General features: G+C 40.0%; 1 protein-coding gene and 1 pseudogene across 2 annotated transcripts; both read right to left on the bottom strand.

Annotated features, from left to right (window-relative positions):
* Positions 1-6,049: 6,049 nt before the first annotated feature.
* Positions 6,050-21,579, bottom strand: LOC103463250 (uncharacterized; annotated as a pseudogene). Its single transcript, XR_014087093.1, has 2 exons — positions 20,943-21,579; positions 6,050-6,860 (listed from the first exon to the last, which is right to left on the bottom strand). The product of XR_014087093.1 is annotated as an uncharacterized LOC103463250 (transcript).
* Positions 7,905-17,673, bottom strand: LOC108166219 (uncharacterized). The gene is made up of 2 exons (XM_081605744.1): positions 16,968-17,673; positions 7,905-12,578 (listed from the first exon to the last, which is right to left on the bottom strand). Exon 2 carries the CDS (start codon positions 12,375-12,377, stop codon positions 10,104-10,106), a length of 2,274 nt encoding a protein of 757 aa, XP_081461870.1. The 5' UTR covers positions 12,378-12,578; positions 16,968-17,673; the 3' UTR covers positions 7,905-10,103.
* Positions 21,580-22,140: the final 561 nt, after the last annotated feature.

The following is a 22,140-nucleotide window of genomic DNA, read 5'->3' as shown; positions in this document are numbered from 1 at the left end:
GGCGCTGGAGGCCCAAATGTGGGCCACGGCCCTGTGGTTAAGAATAGCTGCTTTAAAGGTTACCAGTCTGGTTCCCACCCTCTGTGCAGCTTCCTGGTTTCCTCCTACAACTCTCAGTGAAGATCCGGTTTCTCTGCTCTTCCTCCTCCTTCATCTGCCTCAGCTGTCCGCCCTTCTGCACACTCACCGCTCCTCAGCTAAAACCTCCACATGTGGATCAGACATTTACCAAACGGACACAATGCAGTGTTAGTTTCTACAGCAACGTTTTTATTCAGATTAGCCAAAATAAATTGTTGTGGTCAACCAAGTGTGATCAAATTTAACTAAACTAAATCTACAATCTAGTCAACATAATTATATGTAAAATGTAAAAATGTTCATTTCACTTGAAATTACTCAAAATGAGTCGTTTTTACCCAGTTGTGGCATAAAGTTATTGTGAAAATACAATATATATACACACAGATTTAACTTTTTATAAACATCTATGTTTCTGATCTTGCCAGTAGGATGAAAATCTACATATAACAAACGTCATATTGCATTCTTCATGGAATATGTTACCATAAATCAAGACCAAAGCTATTCAAAATAAAATGGGCAAATATTACTGAATTAATGAAAATTTAAACTCAACATGAAAGAGAATCAAACCACAATATTTTACTAAAAGAGAAAAGTGAATGGGTCGTAGTCTGACGATCAGGTCTGACGCTCAGGTCTGACGATCAGGTCTGATGATCAGGTCTGACGCTCAGGTCTGATGATCAGGTCTGATGATCAGGTCTGATGATCAGGTCTGATGATCAGGTCTGACGATCAGGTCTGACCTCTGCATGTCTGTCCCACCTGAGAGAATCAGACATGTTTTCAGATCCGTCCTGCATTCAACCTCACTGACGCTCAGCAAGAGACGGGAATCTTTGACTCACATCCGCCTTTTGGGAGGAAAGCTGAGGAAAGCTGAGGAAAGCTGGCCGTTTAAAAAAGGTGCAGATGTTGAGATGTTTGCTGTTTCATTAACATTTAAGGATGATTGTGTCTTTAACAAGATGGTTTCAGCCTCAGCCTCCATAAATCTCACATGTTCCACAGATAATAGTGACACATATCAGTGAACCAACTGACTTTACAGCGCAGAAAAAGCAAACATTAAAATGAAGATATCACCATATGAGTTATTTCATAGCTACTAAATTTAACACAAGCTGGTAATTGAGGAACATTGTGTGTCTATATGACAGAAATTAGTGTAACTTACCTTAGAAAAACTATCTGCATGGTGAGCTTTTGTTTTATTCACCAAGTTTAAATCCACATTGACCATCATCTCCCCAGAGAGTCGAGTTGTTCTGTCACAGAACAGAAACCCAGAGATCCGTCTGGGTTTCTGTTCTGTTCGTGTCGCTGTGGGTCACCAACGGTTCCAGTCATTCAGGTGCTGGACGTCATCAGACGTCTGGTGACGTCACCAGACGTCTGGTGACGTCACCAGACGTCTGGTGACGTCACCAGACAGGATGGAGCAGATTATGAGCACAAAGGGCAGAAATATCAAACATGCTGGACGTAACAGACCCTCAATCATCTCCTTTAGTTTTGTGTCAATTCAAACTCACACATCTCATCCAAGAGGCTCTTTGTATTTTCAGGAAGTTCATTTTTTCGTTTGAAATGGAAAATGAAAAAACGGAAATAAATTTGTTTCTTCATCTTTCGGTTAGAAAAACAAAATCTGATTTTTGGCTCGTTATCCCAATTTAGCGCAGAAAACGAAAATGGAAAAAACTGATAAGCTCTCAATTTTGATTTTCATAATTTCATTATTGACAGTCGGTCTGACCCGGAAGTTCTCCGTCCGGCTGACACAGGAACCGGAACTCACACATCATGCAGGCTGCAGGGAGACAAGCTTGTTCGTTTCAGGATATTTACTGTTTCTGCCAACCGCAAGTCAGTTAAAGTAACAAATAACACCGAACATCTGGAGAAAAACGGTTAGCCGGAGTTTTTAGGTAAGTCTTTTATTTTGAAAGGCCAGCGCACCGGGGAGTGGCTTTCCACTGCAGCCAAACTCGTCTCGTCTCTGGACCAGCAAGATGGCTGCCATTGCACTGCGCCTCCAGCGGCGACAACAGTAAGTACACTATTAATGTGTCACAAAAAGTTGTTTCAAGGTGTTTTTAGGCTACAAAGTAGCTCTGATAGCTTCATTTACGCTCTTAGTTATGTGCAGTTTGAAATAAACTCCGGAGTTTTCAGAGCAGCGTAGCTCCGCTAACGGGGCCAGGCGGTTCCAGGGGGTTCCAGGCGGCTCCAGGCAGCTCCAGGGGGTTCCAGGCGGCTCCAGGGGGTTCCAGGCGGCTCCAGGGGGTTCCAGGCAGCTGCAGGGGGTTCCAGGCTCAGCGGGCAGGTGGAGTGTGTTCACCCCGTCTGGGTAAGTCACCTTGTCTATTCTGCTGCTTGGTATCTGATCGTAGCTTCTCAAAGTGTGACATGAAGTTTAATGTGTTTGCATATATACTGTTTGATACGTGTGTTAAAATATAATATTTCTCTCTGCAGAGTTTGATATTTCTGAAGATGTTAGTATCTTCTAAATCAGGGTGTCAAACTCCAGTCTCGAGGGCCGGTGTCCTGCAACTTTTAGAAGTGCCTCTGCTGCACCACACCTGAATAGAATAATTAGGTCATTAGCAAGGCTCTGGAGAACTGAGGAGGTAATTAAGCCATTTGATTCAGGTGTTTTGTACCTGTGGCACATCTAAAACTGCAGGACAGCGGCCCTTCAGGACTGGAGTTTGACACCCCTGTTCTAAACATTGACATCATCCGATACTAGTTATTAATATTCCCTTCCTCTGATCTTTTTGTAGTTTGTAAATTCATATTATTTGTGTGTGTGAAATATATTCTTACCTTTGATTGGCTTCTTATGTGCAGTGTGAACTTCTTTAATATTTATTTTTATTGTTTTATACAGGAGGAGACGCCTCAGCTCCAGGTCTGGATGCAGAATCTCCCCCTGATCCTCTTCCTCCTCCTGACATCGTCTTCCTCACTGTCTCATCTTTTATATACATAAATTATAGGAATATTATTTCATGATTCCCCAAACATTGGCTGAATATCTGCTTGTATGTTATTGTAATAAATTTCTATGAAAATGTTTTGTCTGTTTATTTTGTAAGATTTGAGTTTAAAGCTCTGATTACATAAAGGTTGATACACATTAAATATGAAATAATTCTTTTGTTTCTTGCTTATAAATCCAGAGATAAAGAATAAACTCAAAAGTTGTTCATTATGTTTAGTCAGTTGAGTCCAATAAGTTATAATAAATAATCTCATGAAGGGACAAAAGTTTTCATGTCTAACTGGACAGTCAGAGTAAGGGGCCTAAAACATTATTCTAACACCAACTGATGTGCAAGATAGTTTTCTAGATTAAAGTCAGAATGATGATTTGTTTTCTTTCCCAAATCCTCCAACATTTCCTACCTGGTAGAAATAGATACATTTTTATATTTGGGTAACATTTTCTGCCTGCTTGTTCATAACATACCAGATTATAATTGATGCTAATGCTACTCAGAAAGGAGAACTGAAGGTCTGAATGACGGGCAGAATGTTCTAGTCGCGGTTCGAGTCTTTTAAACCAGAGCAGATTAAAGGCTGGTCAAAACTGGGCGGACTGGCCCTTTAGCCATTTACTGAATCAGAAGCTGCATTTATCAGCCATTAGCTCATTTAGGAAACAAAGTCGGAGTTTAAAGGCTTTCTGTGTGAAAGTATCATGATCAAATTAATTACATGCCAATTTGGACGAGTTTACAAACCAAACTGAACTTCCTGGTCAGAATGAAATCATGAGAACCGAAACTGAGCGCTGCTTATCCGTTGTTTCCATTTTCCTTTGTGAATGAAAAGGGAAATGGATAAAGAGCCGAGCTGAGCCGTTATCCGATTTCTGATTATGGTTTAATAAACGAAAAACTAGAATATTTTGTTTTTTCATTTCAAATGATATACGAACAGACGTGTCATTTTGTTGTCTCATTGTCATTAAAAGGTCTACAAACACATTGGCACAAGCCAATACAAGTGAATAATGATTATTAAGTGTGCAAAAGTCATAATTAGGAAATGTGATCATTTTCATAGCGAATCCATTCTTGGGAGCGAAACATTCAGGGTATGAATTTAAAACGTAGAAGCTGCTGGTCACATAAAGTGTTATGTAGATTCTCTGTCCTGGTAAATTAGCATAGAGGAGCTTTTCCTTCCCGGAGACATTCCTGTCACTGTGGAACTAGAGAGCTTCAACAAGGAAGGCAGAACATTCTTACAACATAACCAGCACTTAACGAGTCTGTTCATCTCCACACTTTGGACCCATCGCTGTCAGTAAATGTCAGCAGAAGGGAACAGAATTGGCTTACGGTTGGACCATGTTTAATAGTTTATAATGTAAATGATTATATAAATAGTACTTAAAATAATTGTACATAGTTAAACATAATGAAAATGGAAACAAGTTGTTTCTTGTTGATGTTCTGAAAGTTAATTGATAAAACATTGACTAGTATGAAAGGGGCAGGAAATTATAAGATGTATCTCCTACCTGCTCCTTTCAAACAGAAATATAAAATTGCATGTCACATGGGCAAAATAATTTGTTTTACATTTTATTTCTTAAGTTTGTCTCATTCTATTTTGTTTTCTTTTTTTTTTGACTGTTTTTAATGTCTGTTCGAAATAAATAAATAAATGAAATAAATGAAATGAATTCACACGATTTCAACTGAAGGCATCTCCAGGAACCACTTCAGGACAGCATTGAGCAAATAGGTGGGAAGGTCAGGCTTTCCAGGGCTTTGGGGATCCCATCCATCTCTGGCTGACCTGTCCACCAAATCAGCTACTTTTTCCTCCAGTGTGGGGCACAGTGTCGCTAGCTTGCCCACCAATGTAGAGAGGCGGCTATCTACACCTGTTAGGCGGCTTTTGGTGGTTTCTAGATACTCTGAGGCGTCTGCTCGGATGGTTAACATCTCAGATTTTCAGCGATCTGCTCCGTCACCATGGTTTGTGTTTTGGCTGAAAATTGGGCAACCACTTCTTCCACTAGCGTAGTTCTGGCTTCTGCTACTGCTAGCTTAACTAGTTAGCAGTTTCTTCATTGTCATCAGAGCGGACATTCATTTGTTTTTGAGCCTGTTTGACAGATTGGTTCAGTGACGATGTCACCATCACTTTCTACTTGGTAAACATGTCAACCAAAAGATCACATATGTGGAAAAACAAAGGTACATCAGGGAAAAGTGTGAAGCTACGGTTAACAAGCTACATTCCTCGGTCACATGACCTTGCGTGACTTGAAAGGCTTCTATTTTGTGTGAATTATAACATGGTTAGTCAAACTTTTTTATGACTGAAGCCTTTGCCACAGGTTCCACATGAGAAAGGCTTTTCACCGGTATGATTCCTTACGTGGTTAGTCAAATTACGTTTCGCATTGAAACCCTTTCCACAAATTATACATGAAAAAGGTTTTTCACCTGTGTGAGTTCTCATGTGGCTTGTCAAACTTCCTCTTTGATTGAAACATTTTCCACACGTCATACATGGGAACGGTTTCTCACCTGTGTGAGTTCTCATGTGCCTATTCAAATGACCTTTTTGACTGAAACTTTTCCCACAAGTTATACAAGAAAAAGGCTTCTCACCTGTATGATTTGTCATGTGGTTAGTCAAATTACGCTTTGTATTGAAACCCTTTCCACAAGTTAAACATGAAAAAGGCTTCTCACTTGTGTGAATTCTCATGTGGCTATTCAAATCATTTTTGTGCCTGAAACATTTCCCACAAGTTTTACACGAGAAAGGCTTCTCACCTGTGTGAGTTCTCATATGGCAATTCAAAATATGTTTTTGATTGAAACATTTCCACAGGTCAGACATGAGAAAGGCTTCTCACCTGTATGAGTTCTCATGTGGCTAATCAAATTACCTTTTTGATTAAAAGACTTTCCACAGATTATACATGAGAATGGCTTCTCACCTGTGTGAGTTCTCATGTGAACTGTTAATCCACAATTGAATTTGAAACTTTTATGACACACTTTGCACTGTTTCAATTTTTTATCCTTCTGAATTTCTTGCCCTTCATTCTTTGCTCTTTGTTCCCACATCTGGTTTTCTGTTGCCGTTTATCTCTGTGGGATCCTGAGGCTTCGTTAGTCTCTATTCCCTGATGATGATCTGCTTCAGGGATGTTCTGGAAGATGATTTGGGTTCCATTGAGCTCCGGTCGTTGGTGGTCTGTTTCATCATCAGAAGCTTTAGGATTAAGATATCAATCTCCTCCTTCTGTACTTCCTGGTTTTCATCCTGACTTGCCATCTGCTCAAGTCCTGATCCATCCTCCTGTTCCTTTATTTCTTTAAGTTCTAGTTCTACTGGTTCCTCTTTGATTTGGTGAGATACAGAATTGGTTCCCATTAAGGTATCAGTCTCTTGGTCCAGTACATCCTGGTTTTCATCCAGACTGATGTCTTCAACCTCAATCTTTACAATCTGCAGAGATCCTAATTGACAACCATCTTCCTTCATTTGTTGCAGTTCTAGCTCCTCTGGCTCTTTGATTTCAAGAGATGCAGAATCTTTTCCTATTGTGTCATCCATCTGGTCAGGTCTGGTCCCGACTCATGATCTTCTTCTTGTACAAGTTCTGGTTCCTCTGCTCTCCCTTTGGTTTTCAGAGATTCCCTCTGGTTCAGAAAAGAGGCGTCTTGTTGGTTGAGGATAAAATGATGAGCTAGAACATCTTGCTTGATAACAGACATGTGTCAAATCTGAAAAAATGAAAACAGAAAATTGAATATTAAAATTTTAACTTATTACCTGCAGCAGTTGGTTCTCTGTTCATCTTTTATTGACCAAAAAAAAGGAGCATCACAGCTGAAAACATTTTCAAGATACAACTGATTGCAGGAGCTCACTGACGATGAAGCCTCAACTTTTCTACAGGTGCCGTCGTTAGAGCCAAAGTGAACTCAGCATTAAGGCAACAACCTGGAACCGATGAACAAGGCGACTTGGAAAGATGATGAGAGCTGTTATTTTCAGATACATAATTGTATTTGTTATTCATAGTGATTGTTTGGTAGTTTGATTTAAATTTTCCCAGCAAATAATCGAGAAGGTTGAAGGTCATGCAAACGCTCATATGCAGCATCATAAGATTCATTCTGTCGACTGATGGAGCCCTGGTCTAAGTTTGACTGAGTTTAGTATTGAGCTGATAGACAGGCTGGTCTTTTTATGAACATTAATATAATTAAGTCCAGCATTAATCCTCACAACAGACTTTATTCATTTTTAAGAGTTTTTTTGGCTGTAAATTGAGGACTTAGGCCTCCATACATGGAGAGGCATGTTCATTCATTTGAATAGTTGTCACTGGTAAAGTACAGAGAAATGGTCCTTTTTATTATTCTTTTTATTTCACATCATTGATTTTACATCATTTCAATACAATCTGTGAAAAAACAGACAAAGCAAAACTGTTATGGCAATTTATTACAAACATCCCATAAAAAGCCATTAATCTTTATGGAGTTATTTTTCCTGAACATCACTTCTGATAGAAACTGACAAACTGCTACAAGGAACAATAGAAAGCAACAAACTTTGATATTCCCATTTTCTCATTACTCACTTAAGCTTCCCACTCCCACAAAAATAAAAACTAAGGTTAAGAATAAAAACCCACCTGAGAATAAAGACTAGAAGACAACAGAGTTCAATATATTTAAAATCCTTTCACAAATGTGAAATGCAAAGAAATCATTTGACAGTAGAGTTTCAACTTTGATCTGCCATGTAGATAACATCCAACTAGGCCTGTCACGATAACAAATTTTGCTGGACGATTAATTGTCTAAATAATTATTGCGATAAACGATAATATTGTTTCAAGACTGTTTGACACTGATTTAATGGACATGACTAATAATGCATGTGATTTCTTGCCGTAGATACACTTTATTTTCAGTGAACGTAACACTGGAACTAATAAACTAAATAAACAAAACAACAAAAAAGAAAATAAAATGGATTCTCAGTCTCCATTAACAAAAAACGCACTTGAATAAAAACTAAACAACATGAAGCCAAAGTGGAAATAAATACTGCATTCAACCAAAAGAGTGCAGATTATGAAGTCTGTACTATCCTTCAGTAATCACTAGATTTAAATAGAGGAGACGGGAACAAGACGTGGGCTGCACAGTGGCGCAGTTGGTAGAGCTGTTGCCTTGCAGCAAGAAGGTTCTGGGTTCGATTCCCGGTCTTTCTGCATGGAGTCTCCATGTTCTCCCTGTGCATGGTGGGTTTTCTCCAGGTACTCCGGTTTCCTCCCACAGTCCAAAAACATGACTGTCAGGTTAATTGGTCTCTCTAAATTGTCCCTAGGTGTGAGTGTGTGTGTGCATGGTTGTGTGTCCTGTGTGTCTCTGTGTTGCTCTGCGACAGACTGGCGACCCGTCCAGGGTGTACCCCGCCTCTCGCCCAGCGGGGTACCTGGAGATAGGCACCAGCAACCCTCCTGACCCCATTAAGGGACAAGGGTGTAAAGAAAATGGATGGATGGATGGAAGGGAACAAGACGTGATTTCGTAACCGATCATCCTGCGGTGTGTGGTGTGTTACGGTGGATCATCGTGGCCGCTCCGATCTAAATCAGGGGTTTTCCCCGACTGGGATCTTAACGCTGAATGTGACAGGTAGCCAATCAGAAAGCCGGATTCTCCTCCTGCTTTCTGAGGAGAAATAACGGAGGGGAATCCCAAACAGCTGACACGGCGCAACATGAAGTCCAGAGGACATCGGAGATGATTTGTGGAAACAACATTAATGTTAATTCAACATTTTGTGCAAAGAATATAGAAATGACAAGGAGAGGAGTTGGAGCCAAATTGCTACAGTAGTTGATGAACCCGGTAAGTTTTCAGCTGTTCTTCGTTAACGTGACATAAATAGATTATAATGATTTTCATTCAGTCAAGACTTTATGCTGAGCCACATCATCACAGGTAGATTCTAGTAAAGCATCGATTAATGCCTGATATTAAGATTAGTTAACTGGACTTGAAGACATTATTTTGGGCTACAAGTCCAAAATAATGGCTGTGTGGCTGGACCACACAGCACGATCGAACCGTTATACCTGGGATTTCTTTGGCTAATGTGTCTCTCAGGTTTTGAAAACGGGCCGACAGCTCGTGTCGTGTGCGCTGGACATTAGACTAAGGAAATGAGGAAGGGAGGGTCAGTGGAGAGACCGGAGCCTTTTTTCATTCAGTGTCATCAACAGAGAGAAAAAAGGCCGGAAGAGACGATAAAGCCGATAATTAAAATGAGGTCGATAGGTTTAATTTATCGTGCGATTAATTGATTTATCGTTTATCGCGACAGGCCTACACCCAACTGTTGAGTTCAGATTCCACCTACTTCAGGGGTAGCACTATTATGTCTTATTCTATTTGCAGATTGAACTGAATATTTAGACCAAAACTGAAACCAAATGTTTCCTCATTCCCATCTCAGACTCATTTAAAGGAACATCTTCTGATGCCGCTTTTGTAGCCAGTCGCCTGCTTGGTGCATTTATGTTACATCTTCAGTTGTTTTTTCACTCTCAATAGACCCACTTTCTTACGTCAGAGTTCGTATTGTGAGGTCAATGCGTCATTACTATCATGTATAATTATTAACACGTATCTATGCCGGGGGTCTCAAGCTAAATTTGCCAGTTAAAGGAACCAGAACAAGTACATGCCAGGTCTAAACAATGTGAGAGCGCCAGAAAGTCTGAAAATCTGAGCACAGATCTCAAAAGTTATAATATTTATCTGCAAAAGTAGGTTTAATTATTCAAAGATTCGCACAAATGTAAGAGAATTTAAATGTCTTTGAATTCAGCAGCAAGATTAATAACAATAAATCCTTCTGACTTGTATGGGTAATTTTGAAAACAGTTTCTAATTACATTTTTACAAGTTTCAGTAGGTAAAATACAACTACAGAGAACTTTATTACAAGTATGAAATGGGAAAGGATTCTATTTTGTGAGTTGTAAGATGCTTAATCAAACTATGTTTACGACTGTAACCTTTTCCACAAGTTCCGCATACGAAAGGTTTCTCACCTGTGTGAGATCTCATGTGGCACGTCAAACTACATTTTTGAAGGAAACTTTTCCCACAGGTCATACATGAGAACGGCTTCTCACCTGTGTGAATTCTCATGTGGCTAGTCATACCACGTTTTTGAAGGAAGTTTTTCCCACAGGTCATACATGAGAAAGGCTTCTCACCTGTGTGAGTTCTCGTGTGGCTAGTCAAACTACGTTTTTGAATGAAACTTTTCCCACAGGTTAGACATGAGAAGGGCTTCTCACCTGTGTGAGCTAGCATGTGGGTATTCAGAAATCGTTTTTGATTAAAACCTTTTCCACAGGTCTTACATGAGAAAGGTTTCTCACCTGTATGAATCCTCATGTGGTAAGTGAAACTATATTTTTTATAGAAACCCTTTCCACAGATTATACATGAGAAAGGCTTTTCCCCTGTGTGAGTTCTTACGTGTCTAGTCAAGCTACGTTTTTGAATAAAACATTTTCCACAAGTTAAACATGAGAAAGGTTTCTCATCTGTGTGGGTTATCATGTGGCTAGTAAAAGTAGATTTTTTATTGAAACTCTTTCCACAAGTTCCACATGTGAAAGACTTCTCACCTGTGTGATATCTCATGTGGCTTGTCAAACTACGTTTTTGAATGAAACTTTTTCCACAAGTTAAACATGAGAAAGGCTTTTCACCTGTGTGATATCTCATGTGGCTATTCAAACTATGTTTTTGCATAAAACCTTTTCCACAAGTTAGACATGAGAAAGGTTTCTCACTTGTGTGTGTTGTTATGTGGGTACTCAAAAATCTTTTTTGATTAAAACCTTTACCACAGGTTAAACATGAAAAAGGCTTCTCACCTGTATGAATCCTCATGTGGCAGGTAAAATTAGATTTTTTATTGAAACCCTTTCCACAGATTATACATGAGAAGAGCTTCTCACTTCTGTGACTTATCATGTGACTATTTAAACTACGTTTTTGGATGAAACTTTTTCCACAGGTTGTACATGAGAAAGGCTTCTCACCTGTGTGAGTCCTCATGTGAACACTCAAATTACGTTTCTGAACCAAACCTTTTCCACAGATTGAACAAGAGAAAGGCTTCTTCTCACCTGTGTGAGTCATCATGTGGCGATTCAAATCAGGTTTATGACGGAAACACTTTCCACAAGTGACACATGAAAAAGGCTTCTCACCTGTGTGAGTTCTCGTGTGAATAGTCAAACTAAACTTCTGAATGAAACATTTTCCACAAGTTACACATGAGAAAGGCTTCTCACCTGTGTGACTACTCATGTGGCTATTCAAATTATGTTTGTGATTGAAACCTTTTCCACAGGTTGGACATGAGAAAGGTTTCTCACCTGTGTGAGTTCTCATGTGGCATTTCAAACTAATTTTTTGATTAAAACCTTTTCCACAGGTTTTACATGCAAAAGGCTTTTCACTAGTGTGGATTCTTATGTGGCTATTTAAATTATGTTTGTGATTGAAACATTTCCCACAGATTAGACATAAGAAAGGCTTCTCACCCGTGTGAATTCTCATGTGAACTCTTAAATCACTATTACATTTAAAACATTTCCCACACACTTTACATTGTTTACCATTCTGAATTTTCCTGCCCTTCATCCCTTTCTCTGCATCATCACTTTTCTGAGCCATTTTCTGTTGCCCATCATCTTTACTGGATCCTGAGGCTTCATGAGTCTGTATTTCCTGAAGCTCTACTTTAGAGAAGTTCTGTAAGAGGATTTGGTTTCCATTTACATCTGGTGGTTGTTGTTGGTCTGTATCATTATCAGAAGAGTCTAGGACTAAATTATCAGTCTCCTGCTTTAGTATATCCTGGTTTTCATCCTGACTGATGCTTCCAGCCTCTTTCTCTGCCATCTGCTGAGGTCCTGATCCATGCTCCTCTTCCTTCACTTGTTTAGATTTGAGTTCTACTGGTTCCTGTTTGAGTTCAACAGGTGCATAATCTCCTCCCATTAAGGGATCCCTCTCCTGCTTCAGTACATCCTGGTTTTCATCCTGACTGATGTCTTCAACCTCAATTTTTACCATGTGCTGAAATTCTGATTGATCATAATCTTCTTTAACTTGTTGCGGTTCTAGTTCCTCTGGTTCTTCTTTTATTTCCAGAGATCCAGAATCTGTCCCCAATACGATATTCATCTCTTTAGTTCGATGGCGTCTTCATTCAGCAAAGGTTCGGATCCATACTCTCCTTTTACGTGTCCAAGTTCTGGTTCATTGTCTCTCCCTTTGGTTTTTAAAGATTGTTTCCTTCTTTTCCAGAACAGAGATCTCTTGTTGGTAGAAGACAAAACAATGAGCAACATCTAGCTTAATAACAAAAATAATGATGTGGGAAATCTGAAAAAAAGAACAGAAAATGTAATATTAATTTTAGCTTATTTTCTGTGTTCATCTTCCATTGACCAGTTGCTACACCAGAAGCTTGACAGCTGCAGATCAACATGTTGCATATGTAACAGACAGGTGGCGCTCACTGTTCAACTGAGTTTTTTTGTGCAAAAATTAAGGCAGACTGAGGTTTCTCTACAGTCTTTAGACAGGGCACACTATAAAGGCAACTACTGATACTCAGGTTTTCTCAATACCATGTTTTCCCAGAACAAATACTTTGGTTTATGTACTTTTTTTTCTCTCTTGCTCTCTGTGAAGGTGGAGACTTTTTCCCTCTGCTCCCTCCCTGCCCATTCCTCCCCTGCTTGCTCTGTTTCTCTCTCGTCTTTTTCTATTTTTCTATATTTTTTGGAGCCTTTCTTTGCACATCATCCAAATCTACAAATTATGGATCTGATCAACCGATTTCTCAATGCATTGATCAAACTTTCGATGAGAAGTCTGGGCACAGAGAGCCTCTTGTCCTGCTGGATTCATCCTGGATTTATTCGTGATGACAGGATTTCTGCTGTTTGGAGCTTCTGGATTCCTGGATTATCGACACATTTGTGACGGACTTGGCCGAACTAGAAAACACTCAGACTGTTGGTGGACAGAGACGAGGACTCTAAAACTCACTAACGGGATGGAATCGATCTTGGAGAAGCTGCTGGTTTCGGCTCAGTGGAACGATCAAACTAATTTGGATGATTGGGAACTGAGATGCATCGGAGAGACTTTAGGGAAGATTGAAATTTATAATCTTCCCGACCTCAGACATTCTGTTTCTGAATTGGCTTCCCCCGTGTGGCCTTGGAAGGGCTGCATATCTCTAATCTCCTTGAAGATATGTAAACACAACGCTCTTCCCTCCTCACCCCTCCTGTTTCCATGGAGTTGTGTAGCTGAGCGCTCCCAAGGACATCATTCCTGGATAACAACACCTCTATCGGACTTTGCCAGGAGCCTCAGCCACCTGGTTTCATGGCCCTTTGACCTCACCGCCTTCACCAATGTCTTAGTTTTGCCCTTTGTTTTGTCTGAATGTTGCCACCTGCCCTAATGTGTCCTTTCCTCTTTTTTGTTACTCACTATGAAGTACTCCCTATTTAACCCAGAAAAGGATTATGTTAGTTTATTAGTAATATCAGAAATTGTGGAGTACGCACTATTTAGATCAACATTATACAGCCCAGAAATGGAATCAAAATTAGAGTTAGAATAACTACAAACCTGAATCCAGAAATACTTAACAGGAACAGTCACTGCTTAGTTTATATTACTTTTAACCCAGAAAATATTTAGAACAAACTTGGAATTGTGGAGTACTCACTTTAACCCAGAAAAGGAATTAGATCAGTTTTAGCTTATTTTATCAGAAACTGTAGAGTTTCACTATTTAGAAATTGAATTAGATACTTAGCAACCCTGAACAGCATCACTTAGTTTACATACTTTAGAACATTAGATTAGTTTTCTTTCCTCTTTTTTCTTTCCTTTGGTTTGTTATTTTGTTTGTATTTCCTTTTAATTAATGTAAAGCACTTTGAATTGCCTTGTTGCTGAAAATGTGGTATATAAATAAAATTACCTTATTTGGCGATATGAGTTCTGAAATACAGTAGTTAAGAAGGTGGTACTTGTAGATCAAACAAGTTTTGAAAACAAATGCATTTTATTTAGAACAGGTGGGCCGTTCTTTTTAAGCCTACAGTCCGCTGATGATGCTCCATCAATTATCAAAGACTATGGTGGGGGGGAAACAGTGTTCACAGACTTATTTACAAATCCACACACAATGTCTGGCTATAAACACACCTCATCTCACCGCCTTCACTGCCTCCTCTCCTTATGTGGTCTATATGTTGCTGACATGTGCAAAGGTTTTTTGCAACCCTACTTTGCGTCAAATAGGAAATAGTGTGAAATATGATTTTTCCTTAATGTGGTTATTCTCATCTAATGAAAAGGTGTCACCCCCAGGGCTGCACCTGTCTACCAATGTCTTATATGTTTCTTTGTTTTTCCTTCTTTGGATGAGCTGTACTGAAATGTGGATTTCCCCCTGAATGAATCATTCACTTATTTATTCAAACTTGACCGCCAAGCTTTGTAGAATGAACTATTCAGATCATTAACATACAAAGTGTTTCACTGTCCCATAACTCTTTAACCAATCAATTTATCAGCACCATTGATTAGCACGTTTACCCCTGACTGAATGAAAACATCCATTATTACACCCCATTTTTTAACAGCCGTTTTTCATTCACAAACCATGACTCCTGGCTCGCTCGCCAATAACGCTGCCTTGGGTACATACTACCCACTACGCACTAGCTAGTTTAGTAACTAGCTTGTACTTTGCATTGATCAGAATTATGACCAGAATGGAGTCATGAGTTGACTGGGAAATATGCTATAGTACAACTAGCATTTATTTATGATCATAATAACCATTGGGTATTGAATTTAATGCAGAAGTAAATGAAAGTGTGTTTGTGTCAGGTTGACTTAGTGGACAGATGCAGCCACAGTGAGGCAGCAGCATTCAAACCGGAAATTATCCTGGAATTTAAAGAAATGGGATTTGGTTCAGGCAGTCAGGTGGCTTACAAACGTAGAGCAAAAGTCAAGAGCAATGCAGAAATCTCTGACAATAAGATTGTTTTCTTTTACAGAGACTTTTCTTAAAACCCTGAATAACGACAGCACTCCTCCAGTTCTCTGCCACCGGTGTGATAGGTGACCTATATATAAGTGGAACTTCTGCATCTTTAACACAGTTACGTTCTGACTATCATCTTCTCCCGTCAAGTTTGTTCCGTTATCTGCAGGGACAGATAACGGAACCCTGCAGATAACGGGTTCTATTTTAGGAAAAATGTAGCGGATTTTGGAGCTTTAAAGAAACATGAAACCCTGGAGGAAGTAAATAAGTTTGATCCTATCAATCAGGGGGCAGTGTCATACTTTCATAAGATCTTTAATAGCATACCTGTAGACACAACCAGGATAAAGAAAGCATGGGAGGATGAGTTGGGACAGCAGCTATCTGATGAAGTGTACAAGACTGTTCAGTCAATGCCAGACAATCTCATACAGTTCAAAACTTTACATAGACTCCATTATTCAAGGGAGAAACTGCACTTTCTTTACAAGCGTGTCTCCAATTTGTAATCGTTGTCAGGCTGCTATTGGTGACTTGACACTCTCCTCCTGGTCATGTGTTCAGCTTCACTTCTTTTGGAAGAACATTTTTCACTTTTTTTCAACGGCTATTGGAAAACAACGGGACCCAGAACCACTTATTGCCATCATCGGGGTCTCCAGTGCTATGCAACCAGCCACTAAAAATGAGAAAATGACAGTTTTGCTTGGTATGGTGATTGCTAAAAGGTTGATTTTGAGATTTTGTAAAAGGACTCGGTGCTCACATTTGATCTGTGGTTGGGGAACTAGCAAATACTCTGCATCTGGAAAGACTGAGATATTGCAATGAAGATGGAGTCAATGTGTTTGAGAAAACATGGGGCCCTGTACTAAAATTCCTCCAAAGAAAGACTGTTAATGACAGACCCACCAATGTTTAGCAGCTTGTGTAACCGTCATGTTTTTGTTTTTTGTACGTTTGTGGAATGATTTGGATCATTTGGTGTATTTATGATGTTGTCCTGACTGTGTTTTCTGATGTGCCGATTTGGTGCGTGTGGGGGATGGGTGGGAATTTGATCTGTTATCTTAATGTATGTATGTCAATTTGGAAAAAATTCAATAAAATATTTTTTAAAGATTATTATGGGCTTACCTGGTTTTGCAATTGGAGGTGCAATTGGCCAGACTTGTTTTTTTTCCTCAGAGCCCAACTGAAAAGCTAACAGCTAACAGCAGCAGGCAGCTAACAGCAACAAGCGGCTAACAGCAGCAGGCGGCTAACAGCAACGGCTAACAGCAACAAGCAGCTAACAGCAGCAGGCGGCTAACAGCAGCAGGCGGCTAACAGCAGCAGGCAGCTAACAGCAACAAGCGGCTAACAGCAGCAGGCGGCTAACAGCAACAAGCAGCTAACAGCAGCAGGCGGCTAACAGCAGCAGGCGGCTAACAGCAGCAGGCGGCTAACAGCAACAAGCGGCTAACAGCAGCAGGTGGCTAACAGCAGCAGGCAGCTAACAGCAACAAGCGGCTAACAGCAGCAGGCGGCTAACAGCAACAAGCAGCTAACAGCAGCAGGCGGCTAACAGCAGCAGGCGGCTAACAGCAGCAGGCGGCTAACAGCAACAAGCGGCTAACAGCAGCAAGCGGGACGGAAATGCAGCAGAATCTGACAAATCCAAGATGTGGTAAAAACTGACTAACCAGCAAACATCAGAGGACAGAGAGCAGATCCCAGCTGCGGCAGTTTTAATAAACCAGGGCTGTTCAAAGTGTGGAGCGCCCCCTGGAGGCTGCCACAGCTTGTCAGTTGGGCTCTGAGGAAAAAACTAAAACAAGTAAAAAAGTAACAGAGACCATCTAGCCAACTTTACGACGTCAGACAGAAAGATTGTCACCACCTAAAGCTGCGGTGAGGAAAGAAACAGAAGGTCTGATCTGAAAATAGTTCAAGTACAAAAGTACTTGTGCAAAAAATTAGTGGTTAAAGGAGTCAAAGTGGTGCAGACGGTCCTGTGTGCATAAAAACATTTCATGTGCTGCTAGTCAGAGAGTCAGAGCAGAAAGATGAAGGTGAAAGTCATGGTGCTGCTGGAGGTATTACAATAATAATAATAATAATACATTTCCTTTACAACACAACAATAAAAACAATTGGCAATAAAAAAAAAGTAAATAAAGCAGTAAACCACCGTCCTAATGCCGCCGCTACGCGCTCTCTCACTCTGTCCGGCCAATTTTACCTCCAATTGCAAAACCAGGTAAGACCATAATAATTTAATGTAACATAAATACCAGAAGAAGAACTCGTCACGTTGCAAAGAATGGCCTCAGACATTTATCTTCAATTTAGGCTGAAAATTTACTAACAAAGTCGTCCAACTTTACAGCTGAATTTTCCCATAAATGAGCTCTTAACTACCAACATGCAGCCAATTAATGAGCCAACTAAGAAACACTGAGAAAAACTTTAAAACTACTTAAACAAGACAAAAACTAAAAATTAAGATAAGCATGAACCACAAATTCACAAATATGAAACATGCACACTGCTTTAAACTCTGACAAATAATAATATTCACCAAAACTCTTCAGCAAGACGCATTAAATACACATAAAAGCACGACTCAAATTTAACTACTTTATCCTGATCTGATCAAACTCAGATTCTAGGTGGAGCTCAGAAAGTTTCCACGTCTTCCTACATCCAGGAACTCTGTCGCCATTTTGGTAGTGTGGAACCATCTTTCTGTTTCCATTTTGCAAGTTGGAATTACAAAATGCATTTGCTTAATGGAATTAAAAAAGACTTTGAGGACAAAGTGGTTTTTCAGCTGTATCAAAATGTGCGTTTGTCTGAAAGCTGCAATGGAAACTTTCCAGCATCACGACTTGTGACCAACAACCAAATGTTACGAAGACGACAACAGGAAGTGGGATGGTGGCGCGTGAACAAATTTAGTCAAGTGTGATATTAAAAGCATTTCTTATTTAATGGAAGCATCACAATTGTGAAATTGTGTTTTTTCAACAACAGAATGTGAAGTTTTACAAATATTTTTAATGAAAACGCAGCTGCTGCACATAGGAGAGCTGCAATGGCTGAATGTTGGATTCAAGGCGGGAAGTTAAGAACGTCACGATTCCATCTGATTCAGTATTACACTAAATACTTTCATACTGAATTACATGCATCTCAATATTAATAAGCGTAAAACAGTGCATACAAAAGCCCACAGTTCAAATAGCATTCAATTTCATAAATAAAAAATATATGGAGTCGAAACAAACTATTAATAAAGAGCAAGTACCTTAAAATATTTACAAAACTATATCTATAATATCATGTTCTGTCCATACAATTTTTGCTTCATAATAGTAGAATTAGTAATAAATGATATTCTGACTATTTTGTTTGTTATCCATCTGTGAAACACACCAAGGTCCAGAGATATAAACGAGCAAAAGAAGAAATATTACAAACAGATTCTGTAGCAAAATGGAAATATGAAATATGTCATGCAAAGAAACATTAATTACTGCTGGCTGTCACAAACAGAACTGCATGGTGTTTAAAAAGCTCTGGGAAGATTTATAAAACTGTAACAAAGATGGCAAAGAAATAGTTTTCTTGATAATTTGAGTTCTTAGACTTATCCTCCATAAAAGTAAAAATAAAATAACCAAGGAGTCAGCAACTTTTCAACTCAAACATCAACAACAAAAAGTCCCTGAGTTGCAAAAAAGATTTTATTTTAAATATGAACTCAAATAAATTGTTTGGTTTTTTTACAGCAGGGTGCAAACAAGTAATTGAGTTTTGGTTAAATGCAGGAGTGAAAGTAAGGGGGGACGGCAGGGAGGTGCTGCTACCCCTAAAAGGTTTAGTGGAGGAACACAGTTCCTGCTAGAGAGGAGCAGCTGTCAGCTGTAAAACATGAACGGGTCACTGTGAGCCGTGACTGATTAGTTTCTCAAGAACAATCTAAAACAGACTTAATCAGTTAATAAATAGCTTGTTTCTCATTTCATATCGTTTCTGAACTGATCCTACAGCAGCGGAGCAACATGTGGATCTGAAGGTTTAGAGTCTGAGAGCAGCAGGTCCTCTGATTGGCTGAGAGCAGCAGGTCCTCTGATTGGCTGAGAGCAGCAGGTCCTCTGATTGGCTGAGAGCAGCAGGTCCTCAGGAGGTTATTAATGATGCAAAATAAATATCAATCCTGAAAACCTGATATTGTAACGGGCTGAATGTTATGTTTTTAACGTAATCTCTGGTCGGCTTGTGGAGCGCAGCAGGTTGCCATGGCAACGGGTGAGCTTAAATGACAGAGAAAAATGTGCGAGTGGTTTAGAGCTGATCACCTGTTCAGGTTGTTTTACCTTTGCAGCGGCTCATCACAGCCGCTGTAGTTTCTATAAACACAAACTTGGACTAATTACCTCGATCTTTGTGATTATAAGTCATTTATAACAAACATCAAACACGGTAAATATGTCTCATTAAGTATTTAACAAACAAATGGCTTCTTTCACATAATTAATTTAATTATGTGAAATTAAATTAATTGTCTAATATAAAATATAGTTTGGTGCTTTGAGCTCAGAGTCTGAGAGACTTTTCCTTATCAAACTGATTTTTTTGCCTCTTATTTAGTGGAAATATTGATGTTGATGAGATTTTCTCCAAAATAATAACCTTTTTCAACATGTATAGCTCCACTGTTGAAGCTCTAACATTCACAAATGAAATAAAATCCAACATCTGGTTTGAGGTGATTCCTCTGGAACCTGTTGGAGGAAAAACATCCCAACTTCAGAAGATGAGCTTTAACCTAACAGAGCTCTGTGGTTCCTACTGTCAGTGTGAGAGTCAGGGTGAGGAGGCGCCATGTTAGGAAGAGAAGCTGCAGGATCTTCAGAACAAACAGGTCATGATGCTGGGCTACTGATTATCCCTCTGTCTGGACACAGGACCAGTAGAACCAGTTTAAAAGGTAAAATGAATGGTTATATGCCAGACATGGAAAACTGGGATGTTCTCCATGCCATGAAGTTCAGAGTTTAGGTCTCATGGCATCTCAAGGTGTCAACATGGCAGCCAGTGGGCTGAAGGAGGAAATGCAGCTTTATTTTGTAGCAATTCAAGAGATACCAGCAACTATATATATATATATATATATATATATTATTTATTTATTTATTTTTCTTATAGTACCCCCAAGAATTTAAAACTACTTTCACCCCTGGTTAAATGTTGAATAATCTTTCCAGCAGCAACATGAGCAGCTCTCACCGTCCAGCTGTTTCTCCTGTGATCCTTTAGATCAGCTGACCAGATGAGTTTAGATCAAACTAAGCAGAAACAGATCCAGCTGCTCCTGTTGTGGCTCATAAACTTTGGAATATCATCCAGGCGTCTTTGCTTCGTGTCATTAAGTCTCTCTTTTTAAAAAACTTATTTCTCAGTAGCATTTGGTCCCATTTAGGGTTTTTTCATTGTCATGGTTCAATTTTACGCATTTATTTTATTTAAATTTAATTTATTCATTTAATTTGGATTCAAGAATCACATTCAGTATTTTACTTAACATCTGTTTGCATAAAAGAATGAATCTCCTTTTTAAACATTCAGATCCATTAATGCAGCAGAAGCCAGGTTGGATCAGCAAACATTACCTGCCGGTTCCGAGCCGATGATCGAGCTTTTCCTCCTCCGATGCTGAAGATTTCAACAGTTAGTTTCTCTCTGAAGATGGAAGATGAGCCGAAGATATTTAGCGAAACCGCCTTCTAACTGACAAAAGCCACAATGTAGCCTGGAAGCTAATGCTGCTAGCGCCTTGCTGGTAACTTCCGCCGGAAGTCTCACACGGAGATGTCACCCAGAAACAGACAACGTGCTTTTAAGTTCCGCCTGCAACTACAAATATCAAATTTTGTCCACATACTACACTGAACAAACATGCAAAGCGTCAAATATAAGAGTTTTATGAACATTTGGGTTGCAGTTTATAGAGAAACTGAAAATACATTTTCAGTAATTACTGATCTTCATATCGGCATTAATAACATCGAGGTTCGGCCGTTTGTAGCGGATTGACAGTCATGATCGGGTCAGGCTGAGGAGTCTGGTTCTGACCCAGTTGGCTTCCCGTAGGCGGTTACAGTCTGATGCGTCTGGAGTTCCGACCAATCAGCTGTGAGTCGCTGGTCTGAGCCGATCCTCCGATGGACGAGCCGATGTGGCGAGTCGGTCAGACGAGGATCTGCAGTCTGTTGGAAAGCAGCTCTTAAACGGCCGGCGGTCCGATAACCGGCAGTGAGCCGGGCAGCTGCTGCTCTGCTGGACGTCCAACAGGCCACCGGCTCCACGACATCTGAGGCTTTATGACGTGACGCGACATGTTGGGGCCGTTTATTGTGCTCATCTTGTCTGATGACCCAGTGGACATGTCCCACAATGCACTGAGTAAATAACTCACTGAGTACTGATGCTCACTGACAGCAGCTGGACTAAATGTTAAACACAAACCAAGATAAATGTTACTTTGTCCATCCATCCATTTTCTTGCACCCTTGTCCCTCAGTGGGGTCGGGAGGGTTGCTGGTGCCCATCTCGTTTTGGGCGAGAGGCAGGGTCACCCTGGACAGGTCGCCAGTCTGTCGTAGGGCAACACAGAGAGACACAGGACACACAACCATGCACACACACACTCACACCTAGGGGCAATTTGGAGAGGCCAATTAACCTGACAGTCATGTTTTTGGACTGTGGGAGGAAACCGGAGAACCTGGAGAAAACCCACCATGCAGGGAGAACATGGAGACTCCATGCAGAAAGACCGGGAATCGAACCCAGAACCTTCTTGCTGCA

Source organism: Poecilia reticulata, chromosome 4 (genome assembly GCF_904066995.2).
Source record: "Poecilia reticulata chromosome 4, P_reticulata-male-v2, whole genome shotgun sequence".
Lineage (NCBI taxonomy): Eukaryota > Metazoa > Chordata > Actinopteri > Cyprinodontiformes > Poeciliidae > Poecilia > Poecilia reticulata.
The sequence above is the reverse complement of the archived record's forward strand: the minus strand, read 5'-3'. Positions and strand labels throughout refer to the sequence as shown.

Bases quoted from the DNA above. Each gene is read 5' to 3' on its own strand.
- LOC108166219 (XM_081605744.1), bottom strand. From the start codon at position 12,377: ATGAATATCGTATTGGGGACAGATTCTGGATCTCTGGAAATAAAAGAA.